The sequence below is a fragment of the Seriola dumerili genome, unplaced genomic scaffold, assembly GCF_002260705.1.
Source record: "Seriola dumerili isolate Sdu_G_001 unplaced genomic scaffold, Sdu_1.0 BDQW01000432.1, whole genome shotgun sequence".
NCBI classification, from domain to species: domain Eukaryota; kingdom Metazoa; phylum Chordata; class Actinopteri; order Carangiformes; family Carangidae; genus Seriola; species Seriola dumerili.
In genome coordinates, this window is record NW_019174687.1 from 4046827 (window position 1) to 4071037 (window position 24211).

A 24211-nucleotide genomic window follows, 5' to 3' on the forward strand; every position below is an offset into this window, starting at 1 on the left:
CAGCACAAATGGTTTATTTTGATTTCACAAGCAGATGCTTGTTCCTCAGTACACAGCTATAATCCACAAAACCGCGGTCAAGTCGATCCAACAGGTTTTCATCTTTTTCTTTTCTTTTCTGAGAACTGAGCTGTGGTGTTTGTTGTTCTACATCAACCACTTCGATCACACGTAACACTGTTCACACCACAGAGCCACAGTTATACAAGGCTTCAAGACGGCAGATTTGAGATGGCCGATGCTTAGTGATCATGTGATCTGGTTTTACTGTGATTGAGAGCGTGAAGAGTATGACTGAACATTCAGTTAAAATCTGTGAATTATGAACATGGTAACAGAGTTGCTCAGTGCTGGTAGAAAATGCAGTGAAACTTGCTTAAACTGTCAGGAATAAAACGATATTGGATGAACAACAGATCAAACATTCACTCACTCACGCACACAAAAACACACCTTTTATTTTCTTCACACAAACAAAATGTTTTATCATTTAAAGCAAGGATGACTTCTTTTGCAAGAGGGGAAACAACATCAGTGGTCTCTGCTAAAATACTAGTAATACAGACTTTTTTTTTTAAAGAGGAAATTAAAGCCCATGCCCTTTTAAGGACTTTTAGCCAGAACTGCAGCAGGTAGCCAGAAAAAAAGGTATTCCTACAGAATACAAAAATACAGTATATCAAAATTCACACCTTAACAACTAATATAACAACTTTTTAAAATGTAAGTTACAATATTATTATACTGCTTTTGGGAAAGTTTAGTCTGCAGCTGTAAAGTGATCATTTTTAAATTAACCCAACGCAAAACTTGTTGGTTCCACTAAGAAACTAAGACCATCCCTGGTTAAAATGATAAAACTAACTCAGTCTTTCGTGAATGTAAAACCTTTACAGATTAACTGACATCTTCACCCATGAAGCAATAAAATGGATTTACATAAAATAAAAAAAAAAAGAAATGCAGGATCATGTCATCAAGTTATAAAGGCTAATAATAAAACTGCTGCAGCTAAAATACGCTGTGCAGCCCAATTGGCTGCTTTCTTTCATATATTACAATTTATATAGTACAAATGTTATGTTTAAAAGTATTAGGAGGTTAACACTTTACATGTGCCTTTTGACAAGTACTGTAAGCACTTTAGTTTATTGAAAATTATGCTGTTTTTACAGCTGCTAACAAACATGGTATTAATGAGGCTTTTCCATTGTTAGAAATACATTCAAAAGGCAGCTGTTAAGTGTTACCAAATAAACAAACACTGAAACTGTGGGTATCCACCAAAATGTTTTTTTACCCACTAAAGAGACAAATTTTTGTCATGTCGATGAACAGCGCTGTTACAAACCAGCTAAACGCTCCACAGATCTAAAGCTAGACTCACAAAAAAACATCGATTTGAAATGAACTGTGCTTGTTCATCGCGTCACTGTGGTAACTAATGAGCCCTGTCGATAACACACGTTAAAGTACAACAGCAGTACGACAGCTGTGCTGCAGTCGAATCACGAACTGCCTGGTATTACATTAAACACGATTTTAGACATCGATTTGTATCAACACACACACACACACACACACACACACACACACACACACACACACACACACAGACCTTGTTCTGGTAACATGGTAAAATACTCTGAAACACACACACACACATTGTTACAGCCTCTCCCATTCACTTGAATGCAGCTTTGGGTGGAGTGTTTTCGTGAGAGTGGTGAAGCGAAAGAAGGTGTAAGCGAATGCATCACAACACTCAGGGATTTGACTTGTTTTAAAGTACCATAACAAATATGACACTGACAGAATCCCCACAACAGTGTTTCAACACTAATAAAGGGCACTGCGATAAACTAGAAAAAAGCCTTCTTTTTTTTTTCACAATCATTTCAAGTCCTGGTACAACAGCTAGGCGGGGCATCAGAGGAAATGTTTCATCATCACTTCCTGCATATCAAATATGACGCCAGATTTGAATTAATCCCTTTTTTTTGTGTTGACAGAAATCATATTTTATTTGTGCAATGTGTATAAAACAATCTGCATGTCTCCACAGAACACAGCAGACCCATCTTATTCTCTACACATCTGCTAAAATCGCTCCATAATAACTCCTTATACTCTGACAGGACTCTACAGACTCAGTGAAAGTTTGGTCCAGTGGTCATGTCAGACCAAGAATTATCCCTGTGTGGGCTGTTGATAGACACGGTACACTGAAGCTACTTTTAGAGTTTTAATTCAAATTAATTTTATGCCATAAGTTTTAAGATTTGTGGATGAAAGAGATGATCTACTTGAAAACTGGTTTGAGAACAGGATGATAACAAAGGGGACTTATTCTCACTTCCTGTGTAAACAAACATTTTGCTTAAAGTGCACCATTATAGAATTTAGTGTCTATTTAACAAGACATTCAAATTTACATGTAGCAGCTGCAAGTTCTCATTTTCTGCCCTTTTAGAATTATTCTCACCATCCATTGTAACTGAGCTGATTTATGCTAATGGGTTAATATCGGATTATGGTGCCACTGCATAAAGTGACCAATTGATCAAACTCCCTACAACCTCTTTCAGGCAACGTAGTCACAGCAACGAAGAAGAACCAGAAACTAAACTAAGGAACTAAAAAGAAAATCCCTTGATGATTGATTAGAAAAGTATGGCTTTGTTTGAGAAATAATTTTCACAATTTACAGAAAAACACCTTTTTGTTCTTTATAGTTACTGCTGCCCAACAGACATGAGCAGTAGCAACAATTAGCTAAATGTTTGTGGTTATTTATTTCTGTTTAAGCGCGTAATTAGCAAATACAATTTTGCTTTTCTCATTCTCACTTGCTTTTCTTTTGTTTGTCTTGAGTCAAGAAGCTGACTAAATAATTTTAACATCAATCAATGGCCCTAATAGGGGGAAAGGCTGCTAGAGTCTATTTAGTCCTTCAAAGTTAAAGATATATTATAGGTATTATTTCTCTGTTAAACAAGCCTCTGAACAGGTGTTTTTTTTCTCAGAGACTAAAGATTTAAAGTGTGCACATACAGAGTAATTACAGAAACACAGAACCCTGCACACCAATCTTAGACGGCACAATGCTGAGCGCTGTATGTCTACACATTTATCAGCCTCCAATCATTCAACTGTCCACAGAGCTGACTGTTTCTTCTGTGTAGTAGACACACAGTGGCTCTTTGTGGCTTTACAGAAACAGAAACAGAAACACAGTCAGATCACGTTAAAGATGATTTGAGAGAGAAACCTGACCACTGGGGCCCACACCTGAAACACTAAAGCCTCCACAAAGGAGAGGGAGCCGACATATGTGACCAATGTATTTATAACACCACACTGAAGAGAGAGCAACACTGTCAGTGCAGTGAGAAAAGCCCACACCTACACTGTGCAGCTCCACGCTGGAGTGACTTTAAATTCAGCGGCTCAGAGCTTCAGTGGATTCACTTGCTCGTCCACAGTGGAGACAACACTGACCAGCAAACAGGAAGTCTCAGTCATCTGACAGAAGTGAGCCCTGACACAGGACCGTCACACTGTGTGTCATGATGCTCGGTGGTTATCAGACAGAAACCAAACGTTTTGATCACTAACACATTCACAATATGTTTTATGGAAGATTATTTAAAATAAAGGCAGCATCTCCGTCACTTATCAGCTGGTGGCTGGAAGCTTTATTACAACAGCATTAATCTATTTTAATATTGGTATCGAGATGATAAAAGTTTGGAGCAGCTATTCAATTTACTTTTGCTATCTTTGGCTCAAATGCAAAGAAAATACATCAAGATGAACTTTAATTACCTTGAATTCATCTATTAATTATAATTAATCACAAACAGTTATCTGTGATTTGAATTTTGCTGTAAACAGGAAGTTCTGGAAATCTGATCATAGAAGTGATGAGCTGCATTTAGGATCTTCTTTATAAATGCAGTATAGAAACAATTTAATAGTTATCATACATATCTGAGTTAAATGGAAGTCACCATGTTTTTAGTTACTTTAGGCCCACCAGGCACATTTCCCTCAATCTTTCCATATCAAATTTAATGAATGCCTGAGTATCTCGGTGTTCAGGTTCAGTCTGACAGCCATCCAGGATTGTGACATGTAGTGTGGCGGTACTATTTTCAGCCTCACCAGCATGTGTGTATCCACACTGAGGAGATATCTTTCTAGTGAAAATACAGAATCCCTGCCAGCACAGGAGATGTTTTCCACACATTTCACAGGTCATCAGAGAAACAAAAACAGATGATTGCAGCTCCATTATCAGCCACTTCCATTTTTGTCTGTACAGAACAAGACCATGAAATCCCTTTTGTTGTATGTGACGAACAATCTTACTAGTCAGCAGCCAACATCCACCAGCATCTGGCTGTTGGCTAAATTCTCCACTCAACCTTTTTTTCCAAAAGAGCAACAAGAGAAATTGTAACAGCTATTGGTATTTTTTTTCTTCTTAAAGCTGCATTACTTGCTCACACAGAAATATCCTTACACTGAGCTGCGACAAACAAAATGACAGTTTAATTCCAAAATGTGATAATCCGTCATCTGACCAGTTATTTATAGTATTATGTGTATTATAGATATTAAGCCAAGAATCTCAGGTGCCACACAAAAAAAGTGAAAGTAAGAAGGAAAAATCCACCTCATCACCTTATAGATGCTTCGAGATCAGTGGCAAAAAGAAGATTTTAGCATCATAGCATAACACAAAAGCGAGAGCTTCTTTCTTGAAGTGCCATTTGCATTAACGTTCAACGTCCAATCACACTTGAAGAAATCTACTGTTGAACAGGGACTAATAAAAAAATTTAAAAAATGAGACTAGAATACAACGCAGCCACCTGGACCAGCAGCATCATGGAAATCAGGAGATTTCAATAAAGCAGAAGGTAAATGAAGACAAGTTATCACAGATTAACTTCTGAAATGGACTCATCACAAAAAACTAATATATAAAACTAGTGGTTTTTCTTCTTTAAAGCAAGACTGCCATCCTGGTCCTTACTTGAAGATTAGATTTGCTGTATTGAAGCTTAACTCAGCACTAAGCAGACATGTGCAGCGCCTCACTTATCTATCTCTTCCGCATTAGTAAAATGTTCTGCTTTTTAGTTTTCAACAAAGAGGAACCTCTGTGCTTTTTTTTTTTCATAAGTGGTATGCAGGTTTGTGTTTTTTGTTTTTTTGGCGAGGAACCGTTTCCACGCAAAAACACACACGTGTTGTGTATATTTTGGCGGTGGTGATTTAAAGAGTGTGGCAGATTCAGTGGACAGAGCAAGTCCTTTTCTCGCCCTGGCCCTAAGGGAGCTTTGAGTATCAAATACTGACCTCATGTAGGCTCTAAAGACGGATGTTAAAAGTGATTTTATCCTTTGTTGAGTCGTGGCTCAAATTATATCAGTGTTACAAGTTTTCACAGATAAAAAGAAGGGCGAAACTACACTTTTTACAGCCACCTTTTCAGCCTACAGGTGATGGTGTCTGACACTCTGAACAGAAACCCTGGGTGGAGTGTCACTGTCAGGTTACAGTAGTAGCAGGAGGAGGTGGAGGTCATTTCTCCTGAAGCAGGGCGGGGATGTTGATGTTCCAGCCGATGGCCTGTCGGTCAAAGCCACAGGTGAACAGGTTGCAGGAGATGTTGTCTTCACACCAGGCTGAGCAGCACACCATGCGCCGGTGACCCTGAATCACGACAGACAACACAGCAACTGTTAAACACTGACAACAAGGACATGCAAGGAGTTCTGTGACCAACAACAGAATAAACTAACGATGATATAGAAAGTCTGAATTATTTAATGTCACTAATACAAGTTTCTGCAAATATAAAATTTTATTATCTAACATTTTTTGTCTTTATTTTGTCACAAAAATCCCTGGCTGGACCTTGAGTGGCTGTGGCTCAGGAGGTAGAGTGGGTCGTCCACTTATTGGAAGGTCAGTGATTCAATTTACTTTAAACTGGGGATGTTATAGTTGCATCGACATCAGGAAGCTCCACTGTTGTATTTAATTTCTGACCATTTTTTTAGCCATTAAACCTAAAAACAACAATTAAAAAAAACTTAGAACACAGTTCTTATACAGTGATGCAGGCTCACTATTTGGCAGAATCAAGTTAATGCTTATTATTAATTAATTGACTTACCTCCCCTTTTTATCTAATTTGTTATAAAAGCTTATAAATGATTTATAAGCTTTTAACAAGCTAATTAATAAAAAAAGTTATAAACCATTCATAAATCCTTTATAAGGGTAGTCTTATTGTAAAGTGGTATCGGAGGATTTTATTCTAATAAGAAAGATTCATATCACATGTTGTAAGACTTAAATCTCAACATGTGAACGGTAAAACCTTTCTTCATATAAATGAAAAAAAATGTAACAAGCTACATCATCAGTCGAGGTGGACAACACTTGACTATTACTACTAACATTTTAGTTTTTATTTTATTAGACAGCGGACAGTAGAAAGCTTTTGTCTAAGTTTTGCTATATCAATGTGAGTGAAAAGAGTAAAGCCTCAAATTTATATGAATCTCATACTTTATAATAATATATAGTTGCAGAATTTACTCATGAAACTTGATGTATTTATTCTGGACTGTGAGATACCTCAAAACAAGAGGGGATGTGTATGGAAGCTGTGAGGGGCCAGTGACTGACCTGTCTGTTGCTTCGTGGGAGTCGAGCCAGTCGCACCCCGGACATGTCGAACAGCCGGACCTGCCGATTGTCGTGAGGAAGAGCAATGATTCTCTGGTTCACCGACACGCTGATCCTGAACGGAACGAACAGCAGGAAATTACAGAACACAGGAGGTTAGATTTCACTTCAGGTAACATATACAAGATGAATTATGACCAAAATAATGCACACACTCAAAGAGACAACAAAAACATTATATTTGTGCTGTGATCACAAATTTGTGCTGTGATCACAAATATTCAAAACCAGTAATGAGGAGTTAGAGGAGCAGTGTAGTTGTATCTTATCATCAAATATTCCAGGTTCATTAACTGTGTGAAATCATAAACAATGAACTGCACGGGCCTGTTCGCTTGTGATATCAGTGCCTGTCACTCATCTATCTGCAGGTTCACAGCTCACAGACCTGTTGACAGCAGAGTCTGTGCGGATGGTTGCTATGGGCGACCTCATGTTCTTCAGGTCCCACACTTTGACAGTTCGATCATCGCTCCCAGACACCACGTTGTCTCCCACCGTGAACACAGCGGACGTCACCGTGCTGCAGGGGACAAGAGAATACAGGCTGACATGTTCCAAAGCTGCTGCCAACACCTTATATTTACACTATTATTCTAAAAAAAGATGCTGGAATTAACTTTAGTTGAACTTCAACAGAATTCTGCTGAATCTATCGATACATTCATCTGTCAACGTTTTTGTTTTGTTTTGTTTCAGCTATTTATCAATAGTTTTGCCCAGATATTTCTATTTGCCAAAGCCTGGATGTATAAGACAGACATGAAGGACGTGTGTGTGTGTGTGTGTGTGTGTGTGTGTGTGTGTGTGTGTGTGTGTGTGTGTGTGTGTGTGTGTGTGTGTGTGCGTGGGTGTCAGACTGACTCAGTGTGTCCCTGGAACACGTTGACAGAGTGGATGGATGGGTCTCTGAAGTCCCACAGTCTGAAGGTGGTGTCTCTGGACGAGGTGACCACCAGACGCTGTGTGGGGTGTGTGCAGCAGTGGGTGAGTTCCTGGTCATGGCCTGAAAACACACACGCACACTTTTTTTATCATGGCAGCAGGGTGGTGTGTTCCACAGTGACCCCGGGTTCAAGGATGACTTGTTAAGAAACACAACCCCATTGTTGAAGTGCCCTTGAGCATGACACTGACTCCCTCCCAGTTCGATGCAAGTCAGAGGTTGACCTTTGACTTCCTTGTAAAGGGTCGTGTCATTATTGCCAAAACACTGAAAAAAACACATCCTCTTGCTTCAATCTAATTCCACTCTGAAAGTAAGACACTGTATAAAGGGAATTTTAGAAGAACACAGTTCAGATGTCAAATAGCTGCATTAGCTCACTTGTCCACTAAAATCCTTCTTTTGTCAAGGTGAAAAGGAGTTTGGATATAAGATACTGTAACTGTTAAAAACACACAATAATAATGATAATACGTGTTTTGAATGTTTTCCCTGCAGTTGCCTCAATGAGGCTCTTACAGCTTGTACAACTGAGCCTGTGGTACCAGAGACCAAAACTTGAGCTCACCACCCACAGGTACAGTACAGCGAAGATTAATAAACTGTAGTTGGCTCGAACACATTTATGTTCATGTGAAATGAACAAACATACAACATGTAAATAAGCTTTAGAGATGACGGTAGGCATATTTTTTCAAACTGGGCAGAGCCAGGTTGTCTGAACACACTACATACATGTTATTTGAGTAAAAAGGTTAGTAATAAACACAGTGTTAGTGTAATATTCCTTTCGTCCTACCAGTAAGTGAGTGGACCAGCTCTGAGGTCTCTACGTCGTAAAGGTTGGCGGCTCGATCCCAGGATGCTGTCACCACCTGTTTGCCTCCCACCAGCCAATCAGCAGCAATCACCACACCCTGATGGCTGCGCAGTGTAGTGGTTGCTATGCGAACAGAGGGACAGTCGTTTGGACCATCGACTTCGCCATCGGCCTCATCTTTATCTGAAAAGTCCACGTCGTCTTCACAGGGCGTCTGCTGCTGTCGCAGAAGGCACATATGAAAGAGTTAGGCAACAAAAACAAACGTCTCAACAACTCACAAAGATATCAGCGCCTCAGCCAGGAGCACAGTAACACATATAAACAGGCTGGAGATGCTTACACTCATGTCAGCAACAGGCTGTGGAGTCGGCAGCTGCACCATGTATCTCCAGATGTGAGCTGTCTGGTCTCCAGAGGCTGAGGAGAGAGAAAGAACAAAGAGACTGTTAGAGTCAATGACCCTTCCTAAAAAATGCCACTGAAAACTATGTCTCCTACTATGGATCAGTTCAGGATAGTGTGTAAGTGTGTTAAGATACTTAGTATCTGTTTGTGTCTACAATTCTACTTTGTGGTTTAAACTAACAGAAAACTAAAATAACAATAATAAAAAAGTATTTTTAAAAACTAAAAATAATATTTTTTAAACTTATTTTAATTGAATTGACACCTGGAGGTTTTCCAGCTCTGCATAACTCTTATTTGGAAATGTCAAAGTTGATATAAGGACGTTTTCCCTGCTGCAGTAAATGAATGTGCAGAAAACAACTGATGTGGCTACAGCCACCTACAATTTTATTTTAAGGATGTTTTTAGCTTTAGATCATCACCTGTGAGAGCCATCTGTTCAGTGGGGTGGAACTTGATGGAGTTGACTGTGGAGACAGAGAGATAGATGTATTATATTACGTCATGACAGACATAATGTCATATACTTTCGTTTACAAAACCTGGTCTTTGACTTTCTGATTCACATTTCAAATCAGCTTTTTGAATTAAAAGGAAATATATTCAGATATTTTGAAGATATTTGCACATATATAAATTATAATTTACATACCAGAGCATAATTTAACAAACTTGTAATAATGTATGTGATAAACACCATAAGTTAAAATACTGCAGACTAACAAACTAAATTACATCGATTCTTATGAATTTACTGGACAACAATCACTTTACCTGATCCTTGATGGCCCAAATATTTGAGGAGGCACTTCCCAGTTTCAATGCTCCATAGCATCGCAGTGTGGTCTGTTGGAATACATTGTGGATGCAAAAGAAGAAGGACAAAGTTTAATTTTAACATTACATGCCTGATGTGTTATAAATCAATGATATATTTTCATTTGTCATTCATTGTCAAAAAAAGATTTAGATTTGACAATAAATTAGAGACTTTCAACTCTGCTGATTCAGCAAAAGCAGAACGAGACAGAGAAGAAACCAGTGACATCAGATTAAAGAAGAAAAAGACACATAATCCTCATCATCCTCCAGCAAACAGCTGTCAAATAAGAAATTGATTAGCATTTAGAAACAGAAAACAAACGATTAAGCAAAAGATAACAGAAGAAAACAAAACAAATACTGAGGGAAAAGACTGAATGGGAAGCATAGTTCATGGAAACAAAAAGAGACATTTGGGGAGAAAATAAAAGATCCAGTGTGAGACAGAAAAGGAATTAAATACCTGCAGATGCAGTTCCCAGCACCACAGGCTGTGTCCTGGTGACGCTGAGGTCCCAGATGCCGTCCCTGTGGCCGACATACTCCCTGACCAGCTGGCACACGGCTCTGGACGTGGTCGCTTTGAAACTGGACACAATCTGATGTCGACACCAAACTCAAGTTAACACACAACACCTGGAAATCACAGCTGCGTCCCTCACAGGGTTCCTACACATTTAACATCTCAAAATGGCGTCCTCTAGATCTGAAGACATTCATCATTCCCACATTTACTTAAAAGTCACTTGGACACTGGTCATCATTCAGATAATTAAAGCCTCTTCTTACAAACTATCACCTTCCTGACATGCTACATGTCCAAATCCATCAGATCAATAAACTTTAACTCCAATCTATAAAATTTTTAAGGCATCCCTGGTACGCCATTTTTAGCTTTGTTATAGCAGCATGAATTTAGATGAATCACCTTATGTCTAATACAACAAAATACAGATTTTTCCCAGACTTTTTATTCATTTCCCAAACATTTTAAGGCCTGGAAATGATCAGATTTTTAATTTTCCAGACTTCTCAAAAGCTGTGTAGAAACCCTGGTCTGAGGGAGAAAGGAAGCAGGTCAGCGGAACTGAGGATCACTGAGGAGCTGCTCAGCAGGGTCCTTGTAGTATGCCAGGGCTAAGAAGCTTTGTTTGACAACAGCATTATTCATATCAGTCCTGGGTTCAAGAGGTTTTTACCAAAATATCTGCATTGGCATTTGTTTCAAGCTTCTCTGAGCACAAGACTGGTGGGGTTTATCATAAACGCCACCAATCTGATGCTCCATGTTCTTCCAAACAAACACCACCGCTGACACATCAACCCAGATCTGGTATCAACACAATGCAGACGCATTAAGTATCAGCACTGTATATTATCTTTATCATACCGGGATTATTGTAAATGCAAAACCGCGTGAAAGAAAGAAAAATCTAGAGGGGGAAGAGGCGGCAAAGAATATTGAGTTATAGTAAAAAAAAACAAAGGAATATTAATTATTATCAGTCGTGTATCAACGTTTGGTCAAGGTGTTTACATTAAAGATGGGGATGATACAAACTGGACTCTTGGTTCGTTTTGGGCACAGACCACTAAATAAGTTCCAACTGAAAGGAAGCAGGAGAGCAGAGAGAATGGCATCACTCCTCTGAAAAATCAATCTCTCGCTACACATACAACAGAGCATAGTGTTCACATTTTTATCTGTTAAAAAAAGATATTAAATCAACGAATTATAATCAAAATAAAAACTGACACCGAAGATATGAAGTACCATTGCTAAGCAAAGTGGGAACCAGTGATTGCTAACTGTTAGCAAGCAGCACAGCGGATCAAGTGATTGATTTCTATAGTCATCATTTCTATGTTATATGCTTATTTTTTTTTTCTTTCATTTACATCCCAATTAGTTTGTCATATAATTTGTTAAAATGCAACACTGATTTCAATGTGTTTCATTTAACAAAGCAGCAACGGGGACTGGGAGGTTTAAGGAAAATGTGAAGCGCCGCAAAATAAGCTACAAGTAATTTGGCTGAACAGCAACTCTAATGCAGTTAATGCTCTACAGTTTGCAGCTTCAGTGTGCAGTCTGCTACAGCCACATCAAGATTCTGCTTGTTTTAAAACCAGTCTTACTGTCAGGGAATCAGTTAACAGGTCAATGTTTTTTAGTTATGGAAACAAAAGTTAACTACAGCTAAATCAATATATGAGGTGATGATTTGCTTATATATATACTGTATATATATATATACAGTATGTAATGTTCCTCTCTGTGCTTATTGTATTTTGGGCAGAACTCAAAGGATATCTAAAAGGAAAATGAGACTCAGCTTAAATTTGAGCAGGTTTATGTTAACATAGAGAGAACTGTGGAGGAGATACAACCCCTGTAACATATAGTGCCCAAAGTTTAAGGGGTTCAAAAATAATTGGACGGATACACATGAAGTTAAATAAAATTGTCATACTTAATATTTTACAGGAAATCCTTTGCACTCAATGGCTGCCTAAAGTCTTCCACCAAAGACATCACCAGATGTTTTGTATCTTCCCGTACTCCCATTAAAGCTCAGACTGTGCACTTAAAAGCTCAATTTTTTCCTCTTTTCCTGTGTTTTATTTGAAGTGTTGATCCATAAGAAGATATATTTGTGGTTTTAAGAACCAAAAACCATCTCAGTGTAGTTTTACATCTCCTCTCTTAGGATTCTCTCTGGAGCTCTAGTAACAACAGGTCAGTGTTACCTGGGTTGGGGCATGGCTGAGAGCGGTGACTATTTTGTTGCGACATCACAAAGTTCCAGAAGTCCTGACGGCTGGTTTTAAGGCTCAGTTTCTGAATACAGGCTGTGTGCATTTCTCTGTGGACTGAGCACTTCAATACTTTCACAGTATCAATATAGAACCTAGACCTGCTTTATAAACAAAGACGTATATCTCACTGTATAAAATACAGGACCTTTAATGTACTATAATCCATTATTGTATTTCAAATTTAATGTGCTGAAGCTCAGAGCCTGCTCCCAACTGAATCTCAAACTCTGAGCAAATGAAACAAAAATTTATTGTATTCACATGGCTGGATAAGACTACTGAAGAAATGTTTTTATTTGTTTTGGGTTTTTTTGTCATTTGAGTGAAATGACTCTTTAAAGTCACTATATCTAAGTAGATAGATAATTGATACAAGTAAATAAGGTGTTAAGTACTCAAATCTGACAGTGTTAATCTTAAAAGGCTAAAAAAAAAAGCCAAATCTGATATGGCTGAGCACTCTTGAGCAGACCACACACTCTGCCTGATTGGGAAATGATCTAAAGCAGCCAACAAATGCTCCTCCACCTTGACTGTTCTGTTAATCAAGGCAAAACAGGATTTTGAGGTGACGACTGCTTCATGTTAAAGATGTCTCCAGAGTGTACCATTATGTGAATGCCAACAATGAGTTAAATCCAAACTGAAGAGGTGCAACTGAAAAAAAGCCTGTTAGTGAGATAATAATGTTGTATTTTATCTCACACAGAAAAGCTAAAACTCCTACATTTGAATGACCAAGTCTCTTGGGGAGGGACTGTCGACCCCCTGGCTGGGCTGTTCATGCATATTGGCACACAAGGGGGAGAAATCAACAAGTTACCCATGAATCTCCACCCCACAACTCCCAACTGGTTACGCTGAAGTTGCGGGATCCACCTACTCTGGCATGGCAAGAATTTGAACGTGGCTATGAGCAAAAAGGTGAAAGAAAGACAGCAGTTCTTTTCTTTAACATTCATGAGTCATTTCACAGTGACAAGCTACAAAACAATGGAGCCAATTTACCAATTTTCTGATTTTTGTGTTCTATATAAAACTCAATTAAATAAATCAACATTTTCTGTTCAAGTTGAATCTACACAGGTAGGATTTATTGCAGGACTGTTGTGTTAGTGTATACGCAAGTAGACTTCAATCTATAATATGTATAGGTTACATATATGTGAATATACAGTATGTTAATATGTACAAACATTTTTTTTTCTTTCAAAAGGTAAAAAACAAAGAGTAAAAGATTTACCTTGCTTGTGGAAGCCTTGTAGGTCGTCTTTAGTTTCTGTGACAGCTGACTTGTGCTATGACTTGCTGTGGGTGCAGTAAATTAAAGCATTTCAAAATAATGTATATATTTGACTATATGCATGTTATTCAAAAGAATACACTTAAAATTTAAATGTAGATGAACATGGAGTGTGACTCACCTTTTGTTTTAAGTGCTCCTTTGGCTAAATCTGCCCCTTCGAAAGTCTGCCCCTCTGCAGCCAAACGATCGTTCAGTGTTTCGATCTCTCTGCGTACTGAGAGTCAAACAGGTTCATGTTAAAAACACTGACAACATCAATGTGTCACCGTGCAGTTTTATTAAACATAGCATGGATTTCCCTGTCGTCACTGCTGCCATTGGTTATTTTAGATTCTTAATCTCTGACCATTTAATTCTTTAACTCTAATCTTTTCTGCTTGTACCCTTTTTATTGTCATGACATAATTTATTAATTGTAAATATGTTTGTTGATGTTCTTTTATCTACTCGACATCATTGTAAATGAGGGCTTTACCCTCAATGGTTTTCAAGTTTAAATAAAGACTCGTTTGGAAATGCTCTTTAATGATATAATCTGAACTATTTCTTCCTTGAACATTGTATAAATTGTCAGGATAAGAAGTACCATAAATGATTGTTTAAAAAATTGCATTTGCAGCCCTAAAGAGCAGATATCATGTAGCCTAAAGATTGCAAATAAAGAACTTGAATCTTGACGCCCAGATTAGCTGATTAAATCTGGGTGGAAAAAATTCTTTTAGGCCCCCCTCAGCAAGAGTTTGTTGCAGTTGCAGCTGCAGTTGCACAGTGGATGATTTACTTGTAATGAAAAGCTTCTACCTCTACTCTCTATCAGTTATCTCCTGTTTTTTGGGGGGGATAACAGTTAAAAGCAAAGAAATACTTTCTCTTTTCCTGATGACTCACATTCCAGGTTTTCTATGTAGAGGTTTTCAAACTCCCTCTCGATTTGGCTGAACAGGTCCAGCAGATTGCTCCTAAGAGACAGAGGCAGTTTGGAGTCCTGCAGGGAGACAATAGGTTTACATTAAACACCCTGGAATTAGCATTGAGGAAAGGTGTGTGAGGCGTGTATGTGCACATCGTATTAAAGTGGACCTATTATGGCCATTTTTAGTGTTCATCATTTCATTTTGTCGACGGTTTCAACTAAAAAAGATTTACCTGCTTTAATGTTCTGACAAGACATTAGTTTTCTTCCTCTGTACATTTTATACTGTACTCCCTTCACCCTCTGTCTGAAATGCTCTGTTAGAGCTCTTTGAGCCCAGTGTGCTCTGATTGGTCAGCTTACCGGCATCTACCATGGCAACAACAAGTTCTGCACGTCTTGTGTAAACAAACATCGGATGACAATATTCATAACCTGGAATATTTTTTATAAGAAACCCTTTAGATTTTTTTATGTGTGGACATTTCCGGACCAAAGGAATATACTGTAAATGGAGGAACTGACAGACGGTCGACAGGTAGGGAGACTCCACCGCTTCACCTCCTGCTGGTTTACGATGTAAAACTGAATGAATTTAACATTAGTGGGCATAGTTTTTAAATTTATCTGCGCTAACGAGGTACAGCATGTCAACACTGACAAACGTTTAAACATTTACATTTTTAGTATGCTCCTTCTTACTAACATGATCAGGTCGCGATTGGGTCGCGGTAACAAGGTTAACATCCACAATAACAATGTACACTGACAGGCTGTGAGGCTGAGCCCCCTGTTCGGCCACATCAAGTGTGAATTACAGAAATAAATTGCGAAAATGAAACGTCTAACTGTGCGTGGATTCTGAAGCAGTCCTCCTTGAAGTGCGGGCTCACACTAGGATGTTTGGAGCAGTGGAGAACCGTGGAAAAATTAAGTAGATTTCTGCAGGAAACTAAGAACACTGTCTTTTCGGCATGGCTACAAAACTAATGAAAACTCTTCAGTTTAAGTAGTTAAGTGCTGTACTTTGTCTGAAGTTGTGCCAAGTTTGCAGGTGGGCAGCACCAAAGTGTATTGATGTCAGTAGGACCAGGAAGTAATGTCTGGACCCCCAATGAGGCCTTTCATACAAAGGAGAAAATTGGGTTTTTACCCTGACAGAGTTTCTCCCTTTGATGTAAACTTTGATCCTTGTGACTCTGAAGACCATTTACATGGACAAAAACCTATATAACACACTATAAGTAAGGAAAAACTCAGAAAAGCATAATAGGTCCCCTTTAATGATAAGTAGGTTGATGCTGAAACACAGAGCAGACATATGAAGTAGAAAAAGAAAAAAAAAGTTGAGAAAAGTGACAGACAAAGCACATAAGTGCACAGCCGTACCAAATGCTTATCTGCTTAGAAGTCTAAGAGAAAGAAAACTATTTATGTCAATAAATCATTGTTGTGTAACTTCAGTATCATGACTTTCATCCTGTCTCAAAAAGCAGATGCACAAAAAACCTTTAAATCCCCAAATTAAGTCTCAATTTGCTAAATAAAAAAAACCCAGTGTCTAAAATAAAACATAACTATGCAGTTAAACAATATTATGGAGATGAGAGTCAGATCAGTATATGAAAGCCTTCACACAGTACAATTATATCAGATATTAAGTTAATTAAGGGCCCTAATATATTCCTGTGTGTCTAAATGTATCAAACAGGGGAGCACAGCAGGACCCTCCAACAGAGCAGGGGCACTGACAATAAACATCAAAGTAAATCTACTACAGGATGATTTCAAACAAAGAAAAAACACCTTCTGGAGTGGCCCAGTCAGAGTCCAGACCTTAACCCACAGTAGAGATGCTGTGGAATGAGCTGAAGAGAGCCGCTCGCACCAGACATCCTGAGAATATGTCTGAACCAAAGCAGTTCTATAAGGAAGAATGGTCCAAAAATTTGACAGATTTGTCCAGAACACAGTGCAGGTCTGATCAGGTGAGAGTCAGTCTCTCAGTCAGTCTCATTGCTTGAGGTTATTGCTGTCAAAGGAAGGTATTGAATCCGAGGGTTCACAAGCTTTTTTTCTACCAGCACTGTGAATGTTAAATGGTTAAGTTCAATAAAGACACAAAAGATTTGTCTGTTATTAGCTCAAACACATTGACCTTGACCTTTTAATTTTGACCACCAAAATCTAATCAGTTCATCTTCAAGTCCAAGTGAATGTTTTTGCCAAAGTTCCATCAAGGTGTTACTGAAATATTTTGTCCATGACAATGGGACAGACGGACACAATGGACAACCTGAAAACAATATGCCTCCGTCTCTGGCTGTCACCGGCGTGGAGTAATAACTACAATTAACACAGAAAACCACGTCATTCAAGAGGTTCACATACTTCTTCCCACTGCTGCTGTTGTCACAAACAAATCATCTATTGCAGACTGGCTGTGAAAGAATCCTAAGCAAAGGCACAAACAGGAAGTCTCCTCAAAGGCTTTTTTTTTGTCCAATCATCATGAAACTGGTCAGTGAGTGGAGCCCTCTTTGTACCTGAGTGCAGTGCACGCTGCATGATGCACTCATGCCGCTCAAAGCTATATTTTCTAAAGAAATCAGAGTGCTGTTAGCATTCACAGGCTGATGTTAGCAGCAGAAAGGCTTGTACCACAGTGCACACATCGGAATGACTACACAGAAGAAAAGGAGTGGCTGAGAAGAATGGCTGATGGCTGCTGCATGGGGGGAAGTGTACATGACATATGCATGTTATATAAAGCCTTGTAGAGCAGATGCTACGAGGACAATAAACATGTGTGGAGCATTTGCTTATTTGATTCTTTCAAGTTCATTTAGGCATGTGAGAGTAATAAAGACCGAATCAAATGAAATGAGACACCGGAAAATGAAAGATTGAGACGTATGATAGCCCTAAGTTCCAATGCAAGGGATCTTTGCATAAGAAAATCAAGTGGGGGCAAAATACACTCAAGACTGATGCTCATATTCAGCTCTTTCTTCTTGTTTATTTAATTCTTTAATTTTACTCACTTCCAATGTAGAGATTGAGAGACACGAACTCCTCTCAGACATTTGTGTTTACGTCCAACCAAAATCAAACAGACAGTAGTCTCCTGGAAGTCTCTGTAGCTGTAATAGTGAACTACATGTAAGGGCAGATCCACTTCCTGACAAGACGAGCAATTGTGTTGATTTCCCTGAGTTTCCAAAATCTCTACAATAATAGCACAATTACCAGAATATCCTTATAACTGTTATAAGCATCAGTAATCAAGTTTTCATCAATAGGAAATCGGCAAAATTAAATGTGAATTAATGAGCCGATCCATCCACTAATGTGTACGCAAATGTTAGGAGTTGGGAACTTTGAGATAAATATTTGGTGGTGGCAATTCTCCAGGTTGATGAAACTGTTAAAGAAGACAAGATGAGAGAACTGACAGAGCACCAGTCAAAGCCGAAACAATAGAAAACATGATCAAAATATAGTTTGTTTAATTGGTCTGTTGCCTTTTTTCTTCTTCTCAGTGGAAGCTTGTAAGGGCCTTTAAGTCACATGCTTCATGTATGTCAAGATTTATTTGCTAAGTCTGTTTCCATTGCACTTTTCTCTTTTTTTTAATAAAAACAACTTCTCCACCTCAACAACATGTGAAAACTTTTTTGTAAAATGTTGACTATTTTTTTTCTTTTTCAACATTTCCATTGATGTTTTTATGTGCAAATAAAAAATGCACTGAAAACATGTGGATGGAAATGCACCTGAAGAAGGAATATACCATGAAACCATGACTGATTAAAGAAATCATAAATCTAGAATTACATCAAACAGTATAGGTAAGAGTTTCATGTTCAAATTTACAGAACTGAACATTTATTTCCACTATCTCTCTCTGACCATTAAAATCTCAGGTCAATAGCTTACTAAACCATCCAGTGAGCAGCCTATTTTTCAGTCATGTGACCATCGGTAACAAGCCCTGATGTTTTACTAACTGGGCGATATGAATGTAACTGGACCAAATACAAAATACAGTCAAGTCTAGTCTTCCACTTTAGCAACATAAAACCTACTGTAGGTGTGACTGAACCCTACATGCTGCTGGGATATCTAGAATACCACATTTTAGGGGGAAAGGATCCACCACACAACAACACCTCCTCTAAATACTAATCAAACATAAACTACACCAAACCTATACGACTACAGCTAGCTCTAAAAGCTAATACACAACTGTCTGAAACACACAGGGGCAAACACCTTAAACTTACCTCCATTCTCATGAAGGATTCCAGATTATCAGAGGACTGGGACCAAAAGGGACCAGAGTGAAAAAACAAAAAGTCATGAGGAAGGGATTACACTGTTTGTCCAGCGTTTCAGCTGCAAACTGCTACTTTCAACTAGCTGAAGTCCAGAACGACTCTTATGCTCCTCTCACAGGGACTGCAGACTTATTTATATTGTACATCAAAAACACAGTTTCCACTTTCAGGGAGCCTTAAATACTGAGGAGGCAGCAATAATAAACCACTTATATTCACTTAGAGAAGCCAAGTGTGTTCACAAGTTATCAATAAACTAAAGAGTTGACATTACAGAGCTTCCTATAATCATCAAGACAGAGACTCATTATTTAAAATATTCATAATAAAGTTTATTATTTCATACTTAACTATTTGTGGAAGATATCTACCTGCCACAGGTGTAACAGGGGAAATCAGTACAAAAGCAAATTTGTTTCATGTCTTAATAGGCCTTTTTCACAGCAGACTTTTTGATATTTAGCTGCTGCTCTGCTGCTGCTAAAATCCTGATTTTATAATCACAACATCTTCTGACGAAAATCACCAAAGACATAATTTTAAGAAAGCTGTGCTGTTATTTCAGCTATATTTACTTGTAAAATGATCACTATATGTGCTTTTTAGAAATAAAATGTATCCAAAGGGGTCTGAAGAGTCAGTTAATCTAGCAACTACTGATTGAATAAAATATCTATCTAATCAATCTGTCTGTCTGTCTGTCTGTCTGTCTGTCTGTCTGTCTGTCTGTCTGTCTGTCTGTCTGTCATCTAACCAACTAACTAAATGAGGTGCTAAGTTGGCAACACTGCTTATTCACGCTAAATCCTTTAGAAAGAGTCACGACCAATGGGGACACTCAAACACTCAATCACATGTTATTTGGTTGAGCAATGGAATAACTTCAAAACTCGGTCAGTCAGTCAATCAGGGACATTCATGTGTATAGTGCTGGTCCCAAACAAAACAAAACTAAAATAATGCTGATTTATATGGGTTCAGATTGTGGCTATGAGGCAGACTCTGCATTGATGGACAAGCTGTAATTAAACTATATTTGACATATTTAATAATAAACCTAAGTTGTTGAAACTGTTATAAGTGTGTAGAGGTTTGACTCTACATTGTGACGCAAGCCACAGTCCTTTTAGCATGTTAAAATTTACATTTCATTGGTCATTTCAACTATCAATCACTGAGATGAAAGTTTTCACGATTAGCTCACAAAAACCAACAACACAAGAAAGCAACAATTAAAAAATAGAGAAACATTAAAACATCTGAGTAGCAATAAAATGTATTAGTCAGTATCTAAATTTTGACTGATGTCAAACACAAACAAAAAACTGAGCACACTATGATATCATGTACTCAGGCTCACAACATTCATCCACACCTATCTATATTTACTACTTAATCTCCAGTTATCATGACACAGCAAACCATGCAGCCTCTCTCTCTGCTGGAGCTTATGACTATGAACGCACATGCCACCAATTTTTACACATGAAGCTCAGTTTGCTCCAACACAATCAGTACTCTTCAGTCTGTGAACACAGTTGTATAACATCTTCTGTAGCTCTGTAGGGTTTTTTGTTAAGTCTGAAAAAATAACCCTGAGGATGTCATAGCATGTAATCAGGGTTAGACAGTATACGCTATAAACTGGAGATGTGGAGTTTGAAAGATGCCTGGCTCTAATGAAAAACTGTGCTGTATTGGAGGATCTAGTATTTTAGAGCTCGATCAAATCACTGCCTTTCAAACTATAACACTACATCCCTGCACCTCTGCATCTCTTTAATGAGCTTAATTCCAATTATTAAACGCTGGGTGAAACAATCAGTTTTTCATGGTTGAGTTACAACTGAGAAGTCTAACACATTTGCAGGTAAAAGTATAACAAGCTATCTCAGAGCAGAGAGAGGATGAGTTTGCATCTAAGTGTAAAGTAGCCACTTTTCCCAAGCTTTTTGTCTCCTTTCCCTATGTTTATCATCTTCTCAGATAATTAACTGCTGGTAACTGTGTTTACCCAACATCGCAGAAGTAATTCAGTTCCTTATTGGCTAGCCAGTGAAACCCAGGAAAAACTGAGAACCAGGAAGGGGCACCAGTGATCTCACTAATCCACCTGAGCGAAGTGCAAATGCCTATGCCTGTTTTGAATCCATCCGTTTTAACCCGTGTCAAAATAACCTTACAGCAGTCGTGCGGTAATTGTGGCATGGTTAATCCAGCAACAATATAAACTGTTATGTGCCCTCTAAATGGGTGCATTAAAACCTAATTGGCTTAGGCTTATAACCAGAGTGCTTACGAGTGCTGACCGCAACAGCAGGACAGCAAGCTAATGATGACAGACAGGGGAGGAGTGCAGTGTGACACTTACAGAGGAGCAGCTGGAAATACAGGGTGGGGATCTTGCAATGGTTAACCAGAAACTCTGACTATCTAAACACTTTCTAAGCACTTTTCTTATATTGTATTTGTTCATTGTCGTTATGTAAATTAACAAATCATCACCTGTCCCTCCAGCATGTCTCTCTGCAGGCCAGATCTCTCCTGCTCCGTGCTGTTGGTCCTGCGGATGGACAGGCTGTGGGACTTCCTTTTCTGCTTGGCCTGGCGGGCGGCGGCGCTGCTCCCACTCTCCACCGGCATCCCTCCTTCCAAACCTGATGTAACCACAGTCTGAAAGTGCAAAATCATAGAGAACAAGGTGACCCAAGGGTCAAGAGAACAAATTCTGGTGTGTGTGTGTGTGTGTGTGTGTGTGTGTGTGTGTTGGTGGGTGGGTGGGTAGGGGATTGGCGAGGTCTGGATGTGGGTCCTTCAGTCAACAACATGCTAATTGGAAAACATGAGATGACAGTCCTGTACTTGGCAGTGGTTGTATCTGGCAGTGTACATGTGGGGACGTGTGAAATGACAAAGTGAATGAGTGTGAAACAGAGTGTTGTTGTGCAGGCTCAACAAACCCCGTGGGTACCTGAAGGTGTAACAAGAGGAATTAGTGAGACGGAAACTGAGAAGTGTGCAATGATAACAGAACCTTTTTTTTCCTTTTTCTAAAAACAGAAAATTCTCTGCCTACCAGTTTTTTTTTTTGTATAAAACAGATATGCTCTAATAAGGGCTGTGCAATATGGAGAAAATATTATTACAATATTCAGAAGAGACCATTTTCTGATATCTTATCTGCTTAGTAGTAGGGCAACAAAATCACTTCACAAAATCTAGTTATTGTTCAAAATCAGGCATTTAAATATTTTAGTGAGGCTGCAAAAAAAAATGTATTTTTAATATCTACTAGTTGACCATTATAGAAAACCAGCAAATATTCCAATTTGAGACACTACAACCAATTTTTGGCACTTCTGATTAAAAAAAAGACTTTAGAAAGAAATTGTTTCTCCACCAATCCACTATTAGATTCATCATCTAATAATCAAATATTTGGCAGTTTTGCTTGATAAGTGACATTTCAAGTTACCATAATTGATTAATTTCATCAATAGATCTCAGAAATCATTCAGGGAGAACTGTAACTTAGTATTTACTTTACAGTGTTAATGTGGCCAACTAACTTGTTTATCATGATTCATAACGATAAAAAAAAAAAATCTTGTAACTGTAATTACATGGTATTTCAACACCTCTGAGACTGCAAGAAGCCTGCAGGTTCTCAGCTTTGTCATAATCCATTACTATAGATTTAAGCGTAATGACGAATGTTAAAATGAATGTAAATCTCAGTCTTTTGGGATGACATATTACTTTCTTCAAAAAGCACACTTACAGTGACACACAGGACTGCCCTATCTGTGTGTCAGGATGAGGGAGTCATTGTTGTGGGTGCTCATATCACAGTAATGACAACATAAGCCTGGCTCCAGCTGTCACATATGAAACCAGTGCGTTATATTTGTCCTTGACCTGACATAAGACGGTCTCTGGACTCATAAACAAAGCAGGGAGGTCTTTCGTTTTTTCGCCCGTTACCAATAAAGATATTATCGCTTATTTTGTGCGTTAGTCCGTCTGTTGACTGAATTAAACAGGTTAACAGCCTTGTTTAGCTGTCAGCCACCCGGGCTGGTAGTTAGTTCCTCTTGCAGACTGTCACTGAAAGAAAAACCGTTAAGCTACATTGTATTGCAAAACATTTGCAGGAAAAATACGTAAAAGAAAAAATAAGAAAGAATACAATGCCACGACTGAATAACAGCGTCAACGTTAGAAAGTCTAGACAATGTTAGCTTTGTTACGGCGCGATGTCCAACATAAAAGCTAAGCGAAGCTAACCGTAACACCCGTTAGCTGGTGGTACCGAGCGTGCTAATAGGCTAAATGTAAGACAACCTGCCCAAACATTAACTCCCAACTTACCAGAAAGTCTACAAATACAGGGTTTTATTCCGGTATACTGTGGGAAATGTCGCCCTTTCTAACATTTTCTTCGACGTACGAAAAGAAAAGATGGGCTGGTTTAGTCCAGAATCCGTGTTGACAGTTGACGAGCTCCGCTACGTGAGAAACAGATAACGAAGCCAATTCCGGCACGAGGTTTTTCGCAGTAAAAGCCTAAAACGGCTTTTATCGATATCGACTCAGACCAAACACTGCATTCAAAGTGTGTTAGTTTTCTCGGTTAACACATACCGGCACTTTTAACAATTAACTTTAAAAAATATTACATTTTCCTGTATATTCGGTATATAAAAAAAACAAAAACAAAATGGGCTTCAAATAACGAATGAATTAAAACATGTTTTAGAGGTTTTCCAATCGCACATAAGCTTAGTTTATCTGGACATGCCGTTTTATCATTACTACAGTAGTTTCTAAGTGTATAAAATACATGCCTGATTAAAGAATTGATATTTACGGCTCATATAAGATGTCAACTTGTATTTTAGCAGAAGTGAAGAAAATCGAAAATAAAAAGTTTCAACCTTTGCAACTCAATACAGGTAAGGTAAAGGTAAAATTAAGAACAAAGCAAGGTAAATTCCGGACACGACCTTGGTTTTTCAAGATAAAAGCACACTATATGTAGGAAAAGTAAGAACCTGACTGC

General features: G+C 38.4%; 1 protein-coding gene across 4 annotated transcripts; it reads right to left on the reverse strand.

The window, feature by feature from the left end:
- On the reverse strand, window positions 1–23646 carry wdr37 (WD repeat domain 37). 4 transcript variants are annotated; one of them, XM_022761792.1, is made up of 15 exons: window positions 23521–23646; window positions 21655–21822; window positions 14785–14881; window positions 14015–14110; window positions 13834–13898; window positions 13414–13500; window positions 10234–10369; window positions 9723–9794; window positions 9371–9415; window positions 8881–8957; window positions 8517–8754; window positions 7636–7777; window positions 7160–7294; window positions 6712–6826; window positions 1–5727 (listed from the first exon to the last, which is right to left on the reverse strand). In XM_022761792.1, the coding sequence occupies exons 2-15, from the start codon at window positions 21790–21792 to the stop codon at window positions 5596–5598; spliced, it is 1575 nt and encodes a 524-aa protein (XP_022617513.1). In that variant the 5' UTR covers window positions 21793–21822; window positions 23521–23646; the 3' UTR covers window positions 1–5595. The 4 variants fall into 4 exon arrangements, with proteins under 4 accessions (XP_022617513.1, XP_022617512.1, XP_022617515.1 ...); XM_022761791.1 differs by having other exon boundaries at window positions 8517–8757; XM_022761794.1 differs by lacking the exon at window positions 13414–13500.
- Between the last annotated feature and the right edge of the window lie 565 nt (window positions 23647–24211).

Excerpts from the sequence above, each read along its gene's own strand:
- wdr37 (XM_022761791.1), bottom strand. The coding sequence starts at position 21,792 with ATGCCGGTGGAGAGTGGGAGCAGCGCCGCCGCCCGCCAGGCCAAGCAG. Across the intron at positions 10,370-13,413 it reads TGTGGGGTGGAGATTCATGG|ATTGTGTCCAGTTTCAAAGC; the intron begins GTAACTTGTTGA and ends TGTCGACATCAG. Across the intron at positions 7,778-8,516 it reads GCTGGTCCACTCACTTACTG|GCCATGACCAGGAACTCACC; the intron begins GTAGGACGAAAG and ends GTGTGTTTTCAG.